Source organism: Lissotriton helveticus, chromosome 6 (genome assembly GCF_964261635.1).
Source record: "Lissotriton helveticus chromosome 6, aLisHel1.1, whole genome shotgun sequence".
NCBI lineage: Eukaryota > Metazoa > Chordata > Amphibia > Caudata > Salamandridae > Lissotriton > Lissotriton helveticus.
Window position 1 is genome coordinate 1,262,759,785 of NC_136067.1, and position 19,800 is coordinate 1,262,779,584.

A 19,800-nucleotide genomic window follows, 5' to 3' on the forward strand; every position below is an offset into this window, starting at 1 on the left:
GGGATCCCTGGTTTCCAGTTGTGATTCAAAGTATACAAAAAATAAAAAAGGTTAAGAACACTGCTCTAAGATATTACTTCTACAAGAGTATTCCTAATGAGTAAAGGGCAACCCCATAGCTCATGCTGCAATGTTACACTTTGCTACAAATTCACTCCAAAAATCGTGAACTAATTAAGTAGTGTTAAGTCAACTTTTTTTTGCAGTCCTCTTAGAATAAATCGCAATGGTGATGGCACTAGGAGGCAATGTTGGCTTAAGAGCAAAGGTAAGGCACATAGTGTGCAAATAATGCCATTTATGCAAAGTGTTTTATTATTAACTGGGTATTTTGACACAGTTATACATAAAATATATCACTGCTCTAAATCATGTACATTTTTTATTAAATAACACAATGCACATTCAGCAGACTACTTAAACCTGTCATTTCATAATAAGTTTGATTTGCAAATAAACTCAGCAGTGCTATATTATTAAAAATGCCCTTACAATCTTTGACCGTAAAATACATTATGTAAAACATATACAATGTTGCACTCAGCAAGAAACATCTGGCACTGGTAGTAATTACAGGTAGACCCATTTATTAGGCAAGCCCAGTTAATTTTAAAACCAGTCTACAGTTTTGAGTTTTTAATGTGTCTTTTAGAGGTAGTAGATGATAGGATGTCTTGAATGTGGCTTGGAACGTTTAAAGAGCATTTGCCTCCTTCAGTGTGTTATAGTCAGACACTCACTCACTTACAGCCACCAAGAACACGGGCTGCCGCAATAATGACAGTCTCTCATTGTTCCCTTGCCAAGTAATCCCCTTTCATGGTGCCTTTTAGTCAGGCTACTGATCCCTGCTGTCTGGAGCCGCCTCAGTCCTCTCCCAAAGTCTGTGACACTCAGGCTGAAATGACCAGACAGGAGCACAGGGTACCTGCAGTCATTCTAATAGACTCACTCTCAGCTGGTGCAAACTCTGCAATTCTATGGCTCATGTAAGGCAAGTCCTCAAGCTCTATAGTAGACGTTTGCCCATGTACATACTCATCATCTGTGCCCAATTGTGCCAGCCCGTACAGACTGGCTGTGCAGACTTAAGGGATGCTCTGCTCCATCTGAGCACATCAGTTGCATAACTTAGGTAAGCACTTCCGAAAGTCACAGAATGTGCTTTGCTGACCAAATGGGGAGAGAGATAAATTAGAAACATATCTTTTTCCTGCTCTTGACAACGTATACACACATTCCAAGCTTGGAAATGTCACACATAAGCAGCCTTAAAACCTGGCTGCTATGAAAGGTTGTTAAAGACAAAGCAAAAGCAAGCCAATGGTTAGTATATGTGAGAATTGTACAAAAGTAAAGTTTCACTAAAAACAGACAAATTAAAATGCAAGTTATATGTTGAGCGCATTTCAGCGAGAAGCAATATTCCGGCTGCCTATCCTGTTCTCATGTGCATTGATTAAAAAAAGAGAGCATGCATCTGATGATGAATATGACATAGGGATGCCAGGGGCACATGAAACCACAGCAAGAAATAGTATTCCTTTTGGGGGCCAGAACAGCGGGTGGACTGTTAGTTGTGAATGAACCCGGGCAGTGAATCTCTTGGCCAAGGGTCATGGATAAACCCTAACCAGTGTCACATAATCCCTCACAGCCTACAGCAAGCAATGCTCTAAAATTCTATGTGGTCACCGGCTCTACCCAGCAACCCGCCCTGCCGTGTTTGACAAACGTCATCTGCTCGGGCCGCTACCACAGGTCCTACTCCTGCTATGTTTACTGAAGAGTTGAGTCTCACTTGCTTTCGGTGGTCATCAGATGCAGACAGTGCTTACATATTAGAGAAGCACATGCGGACTTCCCAGCCAATGAGCACATCGGAAATCCGTACAGCACAGCATTATTGGTTGAGGTGTCAACAGTTCTGCAATCCGAGCACACAACATTCTATGTCCTCAAAGGAACCAGGCACAATAAAAGTAATAGCGTCTGCAAAGTATAACAAGCATTGAAAATGCAATAGGTCTCGCAATAGAAGAGTTTAACATTTTCCGTTTTGCAAATGGATGAGTGGCGTTGCATGGATGAGTGGCGTTGCGTGGGCGAGTGGCGTTGCGTGGGCGAGTGGCGTTGCGTGGGCGAGTGGCGTTGCGTGGGCGAGTGGCGTTGCGTGGGCGAGTGGCGTTGCGTGGGCGAGTGGCGTTGCGTGGGCGAGTGGCGTTGCGTGGGCGAGTAAATGAAGGGAAGCGAAAGAGAGAGAGAGAGTTAAGGGAGGGAGAGAGAGAGAGAGAGAAAGAGAGAGAAGGGAGAGAGAGAGAGTTATGGGAGGGAGAGAGAGAGAGAGTTATGGGAGGGAGAGAGAGAGAGAGAGAGAGTTATGGGAGGGAGAGAGAGAGAGAGAAAGAAAGAGAAGGGGGAGAGAGAGAGAGAGAAAGAAAGAGAAGGGGGAGAGAGAGAGAAAGAGAGAGAAGGGAGAGAGAGAGAGAGAGAGAGAGTTATGGGAGAGAGAGAGAGAGAGAGTTATGGGAGGGAGAGAGAGAGAGAGAACAAGTGATACCAAAAAAAGTAAGCCATGCACGAGTGATTAACGAATGCTGATATTTTTAAGCCCACAGCAAATGTTACTTTGCCCAGTGGGAGAATATAAAAAATTGTTTGTAAAAAATTGACAGAGTGCGCAAACCACAGAGTTAATGGCCAATAAAAATAAATCCAAGAGCGACCATGTGAGTTTTAGGCAAAGGAGACGCTGAAGAGCCCCCGCTGCCTTGGTTTAAAACAAGCATTGAGAGCCTGGTGGGGGGGGGGGGGGGGGGAGCCAGCGAGTGGGAGGGAAGGAGCATATGGGGATGGGGTGTGAGACGGTGGTCGTCCGGGGAGGAGGGGAGGAAGGGCTGGTGGCGCCAAGCAGAAAGCGGGAGAGTGTCAGCGTCTCAGCAGCAGCTGGCCTGCAGAAGTTACAGGGACTGCTCATGCAGTACACGGAAGCGGCCCAAAGTAATGGTTTTTAAACATTAACTTGACCCCACCTGCAATGACATTTCCTGTGTGAAGTCGACTCATTCCAAAGGTGATTCAATTCATATTGAGTAGTTAAGCTATGTTCATCTGGCAGCAGTTTTAAAAGGCCCTCTTCACTTCCCAAGTAAGAAAATGTCTAATGCACATGAAACGAGCGCACTTTCCCCACTACGAGAGCATGAAGCACGTGTGTTGAAGGGCACCTGTTAAGGCCAACGTGTTCAGGCTGACAAGGCACTCCCCACTCATCTTCCCAGTAACATTAGCTTCTCTTTACAGGAAAGTCAAAGCACAGCCGTGACATTTACCAAGAATACACACAACACTTACAAGTTTTAGACATAAAAAATCAATTACGATACAGCATGCTACAAAAGCTTTTTAAAGTTTTAACTTTTAAAAGGAAGCAATCTTTATTGTGAAAGTGAACTATGAAATTCTGTATACCTTTGTGAGCTGGGCCAGGGATATGGACGAAGAGGAGTCATTGATGTGTTTACAAAAAAACATTAAACAAAAATTTTCAAGTTTCACAAAGTAAAGCATTGGAAAAATTGTCACCTGCTCCGAAATAAAATACAATTAAAAACGGGAGGGTTTTCTTCTGAAGAATGTCCTCGAGGAAAGAACAGATTTGTTAAGTGGAGATTTTCATGAAATGTAATCAGATAGACTTTAAGGTGGTTCCCAATGTCCTTCATGCTTGCAGGAGGGATACGAAAACAAAATTAGCTACACCAGATCAGCTCATATGAAAAATGATGGCAACAAAAACAAAAAAAGACAAATGCGCTTGCAGCTGTATTTGAAGAATGGGCAGTACTTAAGAGATTGACATACAGTGTTGAATTCCTACTGCAAATGGATGCGTGAAAAGTGCAAAACGAATAAGATCGAGAACAAGCTGCGAACAAAGCATCCGAAAGCAGCCTAAAGGGGAGAAAGGAGGGGTGAGTGTAAGCCGAGGTCACACGGCGGGCAGGGGAGGGGGCGGAGCGGGGAGAGCGAGAGCGGCATGTGGGTGTGAAGAAGCCGGGCCTTTGAAGTGAAGCTAAGCTTCACTTCAAAGGTGTCGGAGGAATGCGGGCGGCTGTGCACGCGCTTTTAAGCTCAATGCACATGCGCATTGAGCTTAAAAGTCACGGGCACTGCAAGGAATCGCCACGATTCCTTGCTTGTTAGTTAAAGCGTGGTTAGGCCGCAATAGGCTCGCAAGCTCGATGCGCATGCGCATCGACAGGCGAGACCTAAAAAGGGGCCATTGTGCACGCTGTGCCAGGAGGAAGCATAGGTGGTGGCCAACAAAACCAGACGGGAGGAGGGAGGAGAGGCCATCCCACGCTGTACAGTGTGATGGCCAACAAAAACATTCTCTTAGTGAAATCGCCAGGGAGAAAACTCACAACACAAAGGAGGGGCATGTATACCATTGCACCAATAACAACCCAGCATTTCCGCATGCCACAGATAACAACCAATGGCAATCGGTGGTTGTACCAAAAGCTCACAGAAGCGATACACCAGGTCTTGCAGACAGCGCAAGCGCTGTCGCAGCTCGACATAAAAATTGGTAATTTGGTGCCCATTTCAGCTATCTCCCCTATTGTTCTCGGCTTATGTCAGACCAGCCACCTCACACAGTACTACGGTGTGCTGCATAATATCCCCTCTCTTCACACCGTCATCCAGTGAAAAGTAGATATCACACAGAGAAAGAGAAAGAGAGCTGGAAACCACTGCACAGAGTGAATTTCCAGCTTGGGTGTGGAGGTTCTGCATGGCCGAGTTCCATCAGTGGTTTGCTGTCTCAGCAGGACTTTTGCTGCAACGTCAGACTCCTTGTAATGGGGAGATGTAGTGTATGGAACAAAGCCTGACCCTCAAAGCTCTCTGTGGCTCACTTGTCCATTGCCGCTTCATGGCTGGCTTTGCAGTGGTAGGCTCAAAGCCCAACCCCAAAACCCTCACCCTCCAATGTCCCTACACCACCCTCACAAGATGATAAAGTTGTGCAGGTTGTTGGCAGGTAGGTATCAGTTCCTCTCTCACTTCTTCTGTAAGCCTGACTTACAAGTCCTGCTTAGTTTCAAGCACAGATATATATCATTTAGTACAATGAAGGAACTAGTAGCATTTCACACACCATCTCAAACTGTGCTCCCACTGCAGAGTATATCGAGGATTCACATTTAAAGCAACTTTAACATTCCTGAATATTATCTGCACAGTAAACCTAATTTGTGCACCATTTCCCTTTAATGATGTGTTATTCTAGTTTTCTAAATCTACCTTATTATGGTTCCAAGACCACTAGAAGGCAGACACTTTCTCTCCGAGTTTGATATACATCTTCGATACTGCTATCATGGTCCAAGCCAATGAGAAACACCTGCAAGCATTCAAATACTATATCACAGTTCCAAAATAAGGCACACTTCAAGCATCTTAGTTCCCCCTTCAAGAAACACACGTTGGAGGCACTTCTAACCATACAACTACAAGGTATGACTTCCCTACCATGACTGGGAAAAGAATCACAAATGCCAGCTCACAATGATCAAACCAGAACAACACTCACAAATGTCTGCAGTATTCCCTGTAACTCAGTCATTTTTATGGCCCAGCTTGAGAGCCCAGCTGTCGCCAGATAATTATGTGAGCACCACTAGAAAGGGAGATTGCCTCCGCCCACATTTTGTGAACCAGGAGTACATGTTTTGATTGGACAGAATGTGTGTGCTTCCACACAAAAAAAAGTGCTTGCCCTCCACGCAGCTGTGATCATTTTCTTTATTCAGCTGCCTAAGTTTAAACTTTAAGGGGCACACACATAACATTGGAATGCTAATAAATTGTCTTGGCTATCTAAATAATTTATGTTTTGCCTGGCAGCTGCATAAATTGAAGGAGGGCAGACATTAAATTACAGGGATTTTAAAATCTGGCTTGGCAGTGCAACTGTTACTTAAGTTTTAAACCTACACCAATATTATTCTATAGTTCTTTGCTTCCATTCAAATACATATCTATTCCCATGCCACTTACTTGCAATGCTTAACATCGACATACAATATTCCTTTCAAGCCAGACTTATTGAAATTGAGAAGGTGGTTTAAGCCAACAGATAGGACGAAACCTATTTTGAACTCAAACTCTAAGCCCAGTCAACTGACTTGCAAAGCATTTGTCTTGATGCGGAGAAGAAGGCCGTGGAAGTGAGCTGATCTCCGAAGAGTTCAATTTCCTTTTGAAGCCTGGGCAAATTTACAGGATTTAACCTCAGTAGGTTCAGAGAACACAACACAGGCATCATCCTTGAAAGCAAAAGCCACAATGCAAGAAGAAGATGTTAACCAGCAACAATTCAGAAGGAACCTGGCACATCAATTGGGCAATAAATAACAAAATGTGATGGGTGGAGTGTTTGCATAGGTATCAGCCCCTGGCAATAACGAGACCCTATTCCAGTCCATTGTTTTTTTGCCTACTGCACCAATCATACGGGGTGCAACAATGTGCACATCACTCTTGCGCCTGCTTCAGTAGGAACCTCCCAGCCTGAGCTTCCAGGCCACCCTTCCATGTGACTGAGAACACAAGCAAACAACTGATCGGTTACAGTAGATTGTTTGGGCTTTATCAGGAATTTGCAACTTTGATTCTATGGCACAAGGCACAGCACACCAACTTCTTGGCATATCCTCGCACTTTGAGACTAGTTTTAAAATAACAAAAGATGATGGAGCTTCCAAAAGTCTCAGGCACTTGCAAAAGCTTGAGTCAACATTCGAGTCCACCAATGTTTTGGCCACTACACCAGTGCAAATCAGTTGCAATCCTCCACCAATACGAACAGTCCAGGAGACGCAAAGAGAAGCATCCCCAGATCGATTTGAGCATTGTTGGGCTCCATCAGTGAGGTGCTGCTTGGATCCGATGGCATAGCGAGCACTGTGCCTATGACAGGGCACACAAATCACCCTTAAGGCTTTACATTGAAACAACAAAGGGTGATGAATAGGTGGTTTGTAAAAATCTCAGCCGTTGACAATTGAGTGACCACGTTCTAGTCCATCGTTATTCGCCCACTGCACCTTTCCAGACAGGAAGTAGCCATATCCTACCTGGTCCTCCGGTGGGAACATTCTAGCCTGAACAGCTAGACTACATCCCCTGCGAACTGGAACAGAAGCAACCCAAGACCCATTGTGTCTATTCTGGTCATTAGTGTTTCAGCGGGTAATTCAACCTGTACCTTATTCTCAACACCAGATAAGACACATTTGTCAGAAAATTTGTTCCCATAAACACTCATATTTGCTTGTAAATTTATGGGGGCTAAATTAGTTAAAGACCTCTGTACTCTCAACACAGATCTGCTCACCCACAGTGCTCTCTATTTTCCCCCTCCCCCAATGGGTTGTTACTGTCCGCGAGTCTCCACGTTTTCACAATCTTTCCCTGCTCTCTTGCTTGCTCAAACTGTGATTTCTTTAGTGTTCCTGCTCCCTTAGAGGCGCTATGAATGTCTTTGATGGGATCGTGAAGTTGCCAGTACCTAAGGCATGGTAGTTATGACAATGGCAGGTAAATGGTCTCTGATTTGATTCCTGACTTCTGTTTTTATTGAAAAATAGTACAAGAGACAAGGCAGTATGAAACACTCACCATGTAAAACTGCTCCTTTTTAACCAAGTTCATTGCCAGATGAATTACTGTGCTGCAGGCCCGACTGCTCCTATCTCCATCTCTGTACGCACACAGCGAAGACCCCTGCAGCCTGCACGGTGCTAGGTAAAGTTTGGAGGGTGTGCGAGCAGATATACTCCCTCAGAGTCTTTTGTATGCTTGTGAAGTAGCCTGACTGAATGAATGCATAGGGACATCTCTCCATATCCAGCCCCATTATCTTATCTAAAGTCACTGTGATTGTCTGCTGTCTGTAAAACCAAAGTTCTACCACATAATTTTCCGAAAATATAAAATTATCCGTATGCGCCTTACGAAAGTCAGTGGTAAACAACTTTTTTTTCACAAAGACTCACATTTTAAGGCAATGAAAGGCACAAAGTACTATGTGTCCTGTTGGTAAGCATCAAAATGTACTGGACCCTAGTCTATTGACTTTTAATGAGCTTACTACATGTCTTATTTTTCTGTAATATGACGTTCACAAAGCCACTACCTACTTCTGACCAAATTAGAGTTATTTTCTACAAAGTTTCAAAACTTGAGGGGTTTTGCTGTAGAATTAATGCCCCAATTTCCAGTGGTTCTAGTCTTGAGTTGAATGAAGTTAATTTTGTAGACGGTAGCCAGATTTCACATGGGAGATGTGTAGTTTACAGAATGACATTTCACGCATGGTCAACCATTGAAAATGCAGCATTTACTAACATTCAACATTTCCTTTAAGCGTTTTTGGTAGTATGGAGACAGTAGACTAGTATCTTTTGAGCTAGTCCTGTTTTTGGTTCTTTAACACCAGCCTAAAACTTTCCCTATGCGCAGACAGTGGATCCATTCAAGTGTCCCCATCCACCTGCTGTAACTGAGGCAGTCTTAGTTGCTTTTCCTGTTTTATTAGAAACCTGACTCTTCTTACCTTCAGTAGCATCTTTGAAAGAAGGTCTTTGAATTCCAGCGTGACGCACTAAAATTGAGCTTCCAGTCACCGAACCAGTCTGGTCCGTGGGTTTAACAGGAGCTTCATTTCCATCAGATCGTGCTTTATTCCTCCTTTAGAAGAACTGTACAACATAAATTGTGTATTTTGTATGTATGTGCAGATCGCATATTTAATGCGAGGAAGTTTGGAAGGAAATATTATTAAAGCATGCATGAATGATATGCTTTTACCCCAAATTAATTTATTCCTCCAATTATAAAACTCATAAAACTTAATGAGTTACTTAAGTGCCTAACTTAATACACCCAACTATGTGAATACATAATCAAGTCTCCAAACAAAAATAACTTTGAATATAGAAGTATTGAAGCCTGAAATTTCAGTATGCAATTGAGTGGATATCGGAATGTTACTCATTTGCCCTCAAAGATTTTTTGGGGAGGTCTTTTTTTGTTTCAATTTAATTTTTGTTTCAGTGCACTATACAGTTAATCCCTACTGTCTCCACGCATATTGGCTAGAATCTTATCTGTGGTGTCAAATGTCCACAGAGCTGTTGGGATAGATTGACTGGAGGAGTTCATTAAGGCCTCCAAAATAGATTTTGTTCCCATACCTTGCCTAAATTAAATTTGAAAAGGCTCAAGAAGTTGATTGTTTTTGAAGCAATCTTGAAATCGCTTAGTGACAGCCAACGTTGTTCAGTGGAAAACAGCAACTGGGAAATGGGATAAATGTTGCCAAGGAATTTGGATCCAAAAAAAGAAACTGGTTAAGAGGGCATTCTGCAGTATTCTTTAACTATGATAAAAGCTGCATTTGTTTGCAGAAGTGGTGCTAGAGTTTTACAAAATAGTTTCACAGCAAAGACAACAGATATTCATAGTTATCTTGGAGTTTCCACCCTTCTTTCTTAGAGCAAACGTAATCACCACTGATGATGAACAGAAATTGGCAAAATGAATATTGTCATTCAAAGTGGGAACACAGTCCTGAAAATGTATCTCAGAAATTAGGTCAATATTGATCGGCGAATAGAAGGTTTTATGAGAGGCAGACATCTCATTGTTAATTACAACGTTTTATCAGAAAACAACGATGTCAAGTAGTTGCAACAGATAAGGTATGGCCTCTTGCTAAAAAATCTGGAAATGTGAAAAACGTATTTATTTGTAATTTATGAGACATACTATTTTTTTATTAAAATTTTCTAAGTTACTTTTGTCTTTTGAGCGCACTGCGAGAGGTACCTTGGGTCTGAGGGACTGATAGCACACTGACATAGCTAGAGAAATAGTCAGAGATGGAAGAGTATGCAGTCAAGTTTTAAGCTGTTTCCAAAAACTTTGGTAAGTCTGATTTCGAAAATTGAAAGGAAGGCAATTCCATAATTTAGAAGTCAGAAAAGAGAATTGTGTAGCAAAAGTAATTTAAGATAATTCTTCCTTTATGAGTGCAGTTTTGAATAATGTGAGCAGAGAGATTGAGCAGATTTTCGTATGTGGTGAGTTGCAGCATGGTAATCCAAGTAAATGAAAGAATCAAAAAACAGATGCAGCATAATTAGTTTTGGCCGTAAGTCTGAGTTTCTTCATGGCACTAGTATCAGTTTTTAATGTAGTGATTCTGGCTTTTAGCCATTCATTGATTTTAATTACTTGTCAAGTTCTGTGCTTTAAATGATAACCATCCGGCTTGAAGATAGTGCTGTGATGTGGGTGTGTATTCTTGGTGATTGTAGAGAGTACTTTGAGTGAAATTATTACCTTTGTCTGAAATAATTTATAGGAAGCCACCGGTAGACTGCTACAGTAGTTCAGGTTACACAGGCTAAGTGAGATCATTACCTTGGATGTGTGGAAAGAATTGTTTTACTGTACCTTTGGTATGGTCAGTAGTTGAAAATTGACTACTGTGGCAGTGTTTGGCATGATCATTTAATGTAAGCTTGGCGAATATCCTAAGCTTTATCTTGCCTTTATAAAACCACATACTTCTGACACTTTCTTTTTGATTCTCAGTTCTGATAAATAACCAATAGATCTCAGCGGCCTTGAGAATATCCCATTTTGTATTTCTAACTCAAATTAAATTGGAGTAAAATTGAGATGTTTATCCTTGTCATTGCTCGCCATTTCTTGATTTACCCCATTTTACCACACGTAATGTCCTTTTATTTTATCTCCACCCCCCCCCCAGTAAAGTGCAATCAGATGCTCAGTAGACGCATAGATGTTAAGATGTCAATTTCAATTCAAGACAAAATGCTTTTGAAAAATCTTTCTCAGATGTGAGTCCTGAAACACACCACTCCATTAATAAAGCAGTGGTGGTGGCAGCCTTGATCAGCTTCAGTGCTGAAAAATAATCACATTCTAACTGGTCTAATGGTCTTTAAACAACAAAAGTGATTTCACATGTCTGGCACTCATTCAGTCCTTACATATGCTGCATGGGAAGTCTTTAATCATCAACAATTCTGGGTACTCCACAGAACTTGTTGTTTGTGACATCCAAAACACTCCTTCTTTTTCCCTTCAGGATTAGACAGTATTGATGAGTGAAAAGAAGTGATTCACTTCACTTGAGAGAACTATATAGACTGTTCCACTCACACACTGATGTTAGAAATTAATCTTTTGTGGGGTAGGTTCTAGTCAGAATATTCATAAAAGGATGAAAATAGATCTATTACTAAACCATTTATTAAATCACCCTGGAGTATTGCCTGGTGTCAAGGGACATACTAGAGTCCTTCTTAACTCAAATCAAAGAATTGTATTCTGGAACATAAGTAGAAACACAGCGCTGACGCTATGAACAAGTTCATAGCAAACAGCCATTTAAATTCTAACACAACATAAAGCTGAACAATGAAGTAGTACTACACCATCTATCTTATTTACTTTGGCTGTCCTTTTAAGCATTTTATTCAAAATCAGAATTCCAAAAGCCTGAAGCAAACTTCGCCGATTCAGCTCTCAACCTTTCTGTATCAATGGTTAGCCACTCCATCAGAAAGCAACAGATCTCAGATGTCACCTACCCAAAGAATTTACAACTCTGGCTCCCATTCAAATCCTTTCCTTGACCTCTCATACACCAAACTCCCCTGATGCATTTCACTGAGTTTCTCCGCCATCTTAGCCTGATTTCACTTACCTTTTTACTTCAATCTATTATCTGACGCTTGCCCTGCAGCTGTCACAAAGCTCCAGTCATTCCCATGAATCTCCTTGTCAAATGGTTCTCCGCAGCTCCCTTCAAGAAGAAACCTTCCCCGAAGACCTGAAAATCTTGTAGATTAAGCCACTTCTGGAAAAGCGTACACTTGACCCCAGTGTACTATACATCTATAAAACCAATTACAAATACGTTCCTCCGCAGCATTCTGATGGAAAGAACAGCTTTATTGTTTTTATTGACATCAGATAAGAGTTATTAATATTAGGCAAGTATATCGTTTTAGCTAGAGTCTTATAGCATTGTAAATATTTATGGTGTTGTCTGTATAAGCATGAGGGGAAAACATTTCTGGTGTATTACAGTGCTTTATTCTTGTTTTGATTACGTATGCCCAAAGTGTAGGCAGCACAATGTTTCTATTATCAGTATAAATAGAACGTCAAACCCCATTCCCATAATTGCTTTAACCTACACCTCTTTTAGAGACCCTTCTTACTTATACTATGTAGTGGGTAATAACTAGATAGGTATAATATATTCTTTTAACAAATGTTACCAGTTTATATTAACCAGTCATGAGTGACCTCAAAGCTTTTACATTTCATGATGGATCATAGTGTCAGATCTATGAGTAACATAACCTTTTTGGTTTACATCACCTGTAATTTACCATTTAAATATAGATTGCAAATCATTTCACACTCATTCTTCCATCTGTTCCTTTATACCATTTCAGAACAAATGTATGGCAAGGTCTCTTTCTCATAATAGAAGTTCACATAAAGAAGGAAGGGTTATCACTCCTGGTCCTATAAATAACTTGCACGTGGCACCACAGAAGGTGCTATACTTAGAATCTGTGTAAATAGTTGTTTGGTGTGTAAATGCTGTATAGAGCCACATGTAGCCAATCCGGCATATTTAAGGAGAAACCATTCTTTCTGATTTCTCAAATCTCAGAATAAGATGGCTTTTAGTGGCCTAATCCATGATTAAGGCTTAACCATACTGGACAGACCAAATAACAGTGGATTACTAAAGACTTAAGAGTATATCTGGAGTCAACCTAACATAGGAGAATGTACTAGCAGGCGTTTCCTTGTAGCACTACCCCAGTACTTTTGTAATGAGTAAGTTACATTTTCATATTGCCTAACGGGAACAACATCAGTTAGCTTGTTTTCGGTTTCCAAAAAATTTCTTTTTGTTTTAACTTTGCCCCGGAATGTGCTGATCATCCCTTCCTTATTTCATCACTGTTGTGAAAGAACACCATTGCCATCCATGTTTACAGTATCAAGATTCTCAAGTTAATAGGCAATTAATTTAGGACTGCATTTAAAGGGTATTTAAATATGTTCATTGTATGATATCTCTTTAACTGGATTACTTTTGTCTGTCTTTTAGTTGAAGAAACAGCTTGGAGACAGTGAGTCCATCACCAACGAAGTAGTTGGCAGTGCCCATGTGGAAAACTATGCATTAAAAATGTTCTTGTACGCTGATAATGAAGACAGAGCTGGACGATTTCACAAGTAAGCAGATTGCTGCCTTCCTTTATAGGCTTAAAATGTACAGCTGAGTGTTTCCATATTTTTGATGGATACTAGTATATTTCGCAGTACTTAATAAAACTGCCATCAACAGCATTCATTATTAAGGGCATGTACATGAACACAACTAATTCCGATTTAATATACATTTGAGTTTGAGAAATCTGCTATACTACGTAATATCACTTGACAACATATTTTTCCCCCACATCCATTTTTGATCAATTTTTGCTCATGTCTCCGTTGACAGCTCATCTTCTAGTGTCTAGCTTCTGGAGTGGTCGGTCATAGAACACATTTCTTTTTCCTGAGGAGAATTAGTTCTTGAAATTGTTCCTAATTGGTATGTTGCCAGCTAAGAGTACCACAACTGTTCTAGCCTCATTGATTGAAGACTCATGAAGATGGGCAGTTGGTGGTAGGGCCAGAACTCCTAATTTCTTTAAATCTACAAGCTGCAAATTACATTGTTGTCCTTCATGGCTCTTAGCTTGTCTCACTGTATTTAGATGTGGAGATACCCTACTCTCCTGTCCCCACTTTTTTGGTATCAAATTGATCTAATTTTGATTCTGCCTGAGCTTTTTAATGTACATTGGTTTCTCACTCTTGCAGGACCAATTATGGGTCTTCTGCTATACCTATAACAAAACAGACTTATATGTCTACAAAATGACCTTCTCCTTTCGCTTTGCCACTTAGACAGATAAACACCCTTGGTGAATGCTCCTGATGCATGGAGATTGGGTGTTCGCCCTTCCCATTATCTGTAGGATATTTTTCTTCTGCTGAGCGCATGCCCCTGTTTCTTATAAGCTGATGGTACTATGGTTCCTTATGGCTACTTTGCAGCTGTACTATTGCCTCTAAGTAGCAATTCTATCCACTCATTTCATTTTGCAGATGGAAATGTTACTTGCTTATCAACCCACTTCTGCAGATTTGTATATTTAATTGATGTACTGGGAACTCACCAAAATCTCTTTAGAAGAAACAAAATGAGTTTGATGATCTGATGTTAACACCGTAAAGAATAAGAGAGGAGCTAATGATGAATCAAAAGTCAAGAGGATTCTGTGTTTTTTTCTCCATGGTTTATGTAGATGAGATGGTGGCATTCATGAAGCATACAATGTGCTAGACTGCCACCATTGGCACGTTCCATGTTGTTGCATTTCTAGAGGGAGGAACCCATTGTGACAAACTAAATAAGTGTGTGGACATACATTGAGTAGCCCGGCTTCCTGCTAAGGTCACTGCACCCAATACCCCATGTGTAGTGACAATAAATGTGTATCTTGCAAATCTTCACATAGGGAAGGAGTAATAAAGAGAGTAGTCAATCAGAAGGACTCACTTTTTAGGACCAGGAGGATCTTCCCAAACTTCCATCTGCAACCCACAGGGGAGGTGAATGAAAAATGTCATAGCTACTGTAACAGAAAATTTCAGTTTTATTAAGGACACTGAGGCAAGAATTATGCCTTAACTTTCTTCACTTTATTTTTCAACAGCCATTTTCAAAACCTTGTAATAGGACTTAATTTCCCATTAAGCCTTGGGAAAAAGTAAAACAGTAAACTGTTCAATCTGCAAACAGGGACCTAGTTATAGTGCATTGTCCCTTTTGGTGCCTCCTCCTGCTTCCTGCGACACAAGCTGGTCACCGATGCCCTCAATCTTGTTTAGACAAATCACTTCCTAGAAAAACAGATAGATATCCGGTAAAACTCTTGAACCGGTCAATTCAGAGGACATAGAGTGCATAAACCATACAGTAAACCGAATCATAGAGTCCTCGTGGTACATCAGTTATGACCGAATTAGATATACCCACCCTTACGAGGGATACAAGGGAATGTTCTTCTGTCTAGTGTGGTAATATGCTCCATATACGTGTGAGGGCTAATCCTAGCCTCCATGTCCTTAATAGAATGAGAATTTGCCTAGCTTTAGTGCTGGTAAGTTCCAATTCTATTAAGGACTCGGAGGCGAGGATTATGCCTTACTTTCTTCACTTTATTCCTCACAGCAGCAAGAAAAACATATAAAACTACTTTTCCCATGAACACTAGGGAAAAAAACAGGAAATTGAACCATAAGTCCTTCTTGAGTCTCCATACTCCGGCAGTACCCATCATGCATTGCGGGTCCTTCCTCTTCCTTCGCGCGAAGCCCATGTTCTGGCAGACTCATGCATCCTGTTTTGGACCATCATTCCCTGCAAGAAAACCTCACAGTCAGACCCCGATCGTCTTGAGAATAACAAGGCACGTACCACTGAATGCATACAGCTCAACAGCATTATCAACATCTTGAATTCCATGAACAGGTTACTTACATTCAGTACGGGGAGGGTCCACTTCGAGGAAGTCATCGGGAGGGATAATCCTCGCCTCCGAGTCCTTAATAGAATTGGAACTTACCAGCACTAAAGCTAGGCAAATTCTCATTCTATGGCAGGACCGGAGGCTTCAGATTATGCCAGTTCAAAGCTTATCGACAACTAGCCGAGCCACTTCTGTTACTGGTTTAAAATAGAATCTCTTGAACGTGGAGTCCGCGGACCAATCCGCAGCTCTCATCAGGTCCTCCAACCGAGCCCCTAGGGCAAAAGCCTTCGAGGCCATAGCGCCGCGCGCTGAGTGAGCACCGAATTTTTTCGTATCAATCCCCGCCTCCTGCATAACCCAACGCACCCATTGGGCGATTGCCGGGGAAGAAACAGCCTTGTACGGTTTCCGTAGGGCAATAAGAAGTTGTCTCTCACCCGGAGGGCGAGTATCATCAGTCATATCCTCGTATGCACGAAGGCACTGCACCACACACAGCTTGGGGGAGTCCGGGAAGGCCGGATAAGAAATAACCCTCGTAAGGGTCTTAGTTCTCCTGCTCACTGTAAAGGACACACCCTCTGGGGAAAACACCCGGGCTCTAACATCAAGCGCTCGTACATCCGAGACTCTCCTGCAGGAAATCAAGCACAGTAGCATCGCTAACTTAGCTGTAAGCTCTTTGCGAGACAAAAACCTGTTCGGCTGCCAAGAAAGAAAGAGGTTCAGAACCCTGTTCACGTCCCACAGGACGGAATATCGCGGCTCAGGCGGCAGCGAGAGGCAAATTCCCCTCAACAGTCTGCAAACCAAAGGATGCTCACCAATCGGGGAACCCTGCACCAGGTCGTGCCCCGCTGAGATGGCTGAGCGGAAGGTATTGATAGACCTATAGGCTAACCCTTCTTCCGCCAAGGAGGCCAGGAAGTTAAGGACATGGACTACATCCGCCCCCACAGGATCGAAACTCCGTCGCACACACCAGCGACGCCACCTATGCCATGCTGAACGGTATCTCCTGGTGGTGCTGTCCGCCCAGGCCTTGGAGAGCAGATCCTCTGCCTTTCCCGAAAGGCCTGGGAGAGACCAGCGACGCCGGAGATCCTCCATGCCATCAGCCTCAACAAGCCCTCCTGAACCAACCGGTGGGGATTCCCGTCCGGATTCAGGAGAATGTGAGGAGAGTGGGGGAGTAGGATTGGAAAATCCCAGGAAAGTTCCAGAAGAACCGGAAACCAAACTTGAGACCTCCACCATGGCGTGATCATCACCACCTGTGCTGACGGACGGCGCAGCAACGCTGACACACGCGGTATCATTGAGAATGGTGGAAACGCATAACCCTGCTCGCCCGACCAGTCTTGGAGGAACGCATCTGTCGCCTCCGCCGACTGGTCCGGGCGCCAACTGAAATACCTCGGTAACTGGTGATCCAGCCGCGAGGCGAACAGGTCCACCGAAAACGGACCCCAACGGTCCATCAGTTGGGAGAACACCAGTGGGTCCAGCTTCCATACGCTGGCATCCAGGAGGTGCCGGGAGTGCCAGTCGGCTACCTCGTTCTGACGGCCCGGCAAATACTCTGCCGTGACCGAGACCTGATGGTCTAGGCAAAAGTGCCAAAAGTCCTGCGCGAGATCCGCCAGCATCTTTGATCTGGTGCCACCCAGATGGTTGATGTAGCGAACCGCGGACACGTTGTCCATCCGCAGAAGGACGCACGATTGGACACGGTCCTTGGTCCAACACTGGACTGCGAAGGAGACCGCCAGCAACTCCAAACAGTTGATATGCAACGACTGCTCGAGGGAAGACCAGGCGCCGCCCGTGGAGAAATCTCCGCACCTGGCTCCCCAACCCGAACGACTGGCATCCGATTCTATCACGATGTCTGGGGCGGAGCCAAATTTTGCACAACCATTCCAGGCTTCCATGTGCGTCAGCCACCATCGCATTTCGTCTCTCACCTCCTCCGATAGCGGAATCAGTTGAGAGTACGTCAGACCTTTCCTGAGATGATACGCTTTTAGTCGTTGCATGGCCCGGTAGTGTAATGAGCCCGGGAAGATGGCCTGAATCGAAGACGACAGCAGGCCCACTATCCTCGCTAGATGACGCAACGATATCAGTGGCTTCGCCAGAGTCTGGCGCAACTCGTGCCGAATTTTCGACATCTTCTTGGCGGGAAGGTTCAAGGAGGCTGAAACCGAGTCGATGCTGAACCCGAGAAAGGTTGCACACTGGGTCGGGACCAGGAGAGACTTTTTCTCGTTGATAACGAACCCAAGCCTCTGCAAAAGGTCCACCGCGAACTGCAGCTGGGACGCCAAGCGCCTCGGACACTGGTCCATGAAGAGCATATCGTCCAGGTACACTATCATTCGGACACCGCGCGCCCGTAAAGCCTCCACCGCCGGGTGCAGCACCTTTGTGAAACACCACGGCGCTGAGGAGAGCCCGAAGGGCAGCGTGGTGAACTCGTAGACCTGCCCGTCCCACCTGAACTGGAGGAAACGACGGTGCGGAGGGAAGATCGGGACCGCCAGATAGGCGTCTTTTAAGTCGAGCCTGGCCATCCAGTCGGACGGCCGCAGCACATCCCTCAGGAGGTGAATTCCCTCCATTTTGAAATGGCGGTAGACTAGCCACTCGTTGAACTCCTTTAGGTTGATAACCGGACGGCGGCCTCCATCGACCTTGTCTACCAAAAAGATGTTGCTGAGGAAACCGTCCGGATGCTCGCACGCGCAACAAATCGCCCCTTTGTGAAGGAGGGCGGAAACCTCTTCGCGCACCAATTCTGCATCGCGCTGAGAGAACATAATGGGACGAGGACGCTGGGGCTGCTGCGGACGGCCATGGAACTCCATCTGGAAGCCCTGAACCGTCTGTATTACCCAAGCGTCGCTGGTAAGGGAAAGCCATGCTGGGAGAAACTGCGCCAGGCGCCCCCCTACCCGTAAGCTCGCAGAGGGCAGCACACTCACCTCGTCCACCCTGTTGTTGGCCTCGGTGTCCCCCACGGCCTCGGAACTTCTGACCTCTCGTGGGGTAGAAATTATTGAAGCGGGAGCTGTGCTCTTGACCATGCCCGCGTCCGGAGCCTTGTCCTCTGTCGGGAGGGGTTGCCTCGACCGAACGAGCGGCCCCTGCCTCGTCCGGCCCCTTCAAAAACCCGAGGGGCAAAAACGTTTTAAATATTGGACTGGGCCCGGTCCAGTGACGTGAACGTAGCTACAAATTTACCGAGCTCCTTAATAAAAGGATCTCCGAACAAACCGCCCTGCGCGACCGCGCCAGCCTCCGAAGAGGCGAGGTCACCCAACTTAGGATCAATTTTAATCAGCAGTGACCTCCTTCTCTCCGTGGAAAGGGCACAGTTGGCATTGCCTAGGAAAATGATGGCGCGTTGCGCCCAGTTAGACAAAACCTCCGGAGAAATCCGGTCCCCCGACACCTTTGCCTCCTCCGCCATGTCGAGGATTTTGGTCATGGGGCCCACTGCGTCCAGAAGCTTGTCCTGGCAAGTACGCTAGGACCGGTCTATACCCTTCCGGGGATCTTTAACAAACTTAGCCAGGAACGTGGCCATTTTTGGGTCGATGTCCAGGGTCATCGCCACTTTCCCCTCCAGGGAAGGGCGGGGGCACTCCGCCCTAAGGCGGCTACGCGCGTCCTTCTCCGGAGACGGTTCGCCACATAGAGGGCTACCTTATCCCCCGGGACCCATTCTGAGGACCGGGGTGGACAATGTCATCCGGGTCCAGCATATCCGAAGGACCCGCGGAGGTGGAAGGCTGAGAAGGGAGCCACGACCTAGAAGAGCAGGCCTCTTCCTCCGAGTCCGGAGAATCGTCATCCTGCTGAGGCTCCGGGGACATAGTGCGGGGAGTAGGCGGTGGGGCACCCTCAGGTAGGACAGGAGCGGGTAACGGAGCCTCAAGCGCCTTAAAGGCGTGCCTAACCCTATCAAAGGCCACCGGGTCAATCCCCTCAGTACATGGCTTCTTAGGTGGGGGGGGAACCTCTGACGGGGAAGGATCCGATGCCGAGGCAGGCGCTGGGATGAGGGCTG

The 19,800-nt window shown here is 44.5% G+C and overlaps 1 protein-coding gene across 1 annotated transcript in view; it reads left to right on the plus strand.

The window, feature by feature from the left end:
- VTA1 (vesicle trafficking 1) overlaps nucleotides 1–19,800 on the plus strand; it is a 470,640-nt gene that overhangs the window by 143,903 nt on the left and 306,937 nt on the right. Inside the window, exon 3 of the mRNA XM_078648987.1 lies at nucleotides 13,247–13,374. Coding sequence (XP_078505113.1) covers nucleotides 13,247–13,374 — 128 coding nt within the window. The remainder of the gene's footprint in view (nucleotides 1–13,246; nucleotides 13,375–19,800) is intronic.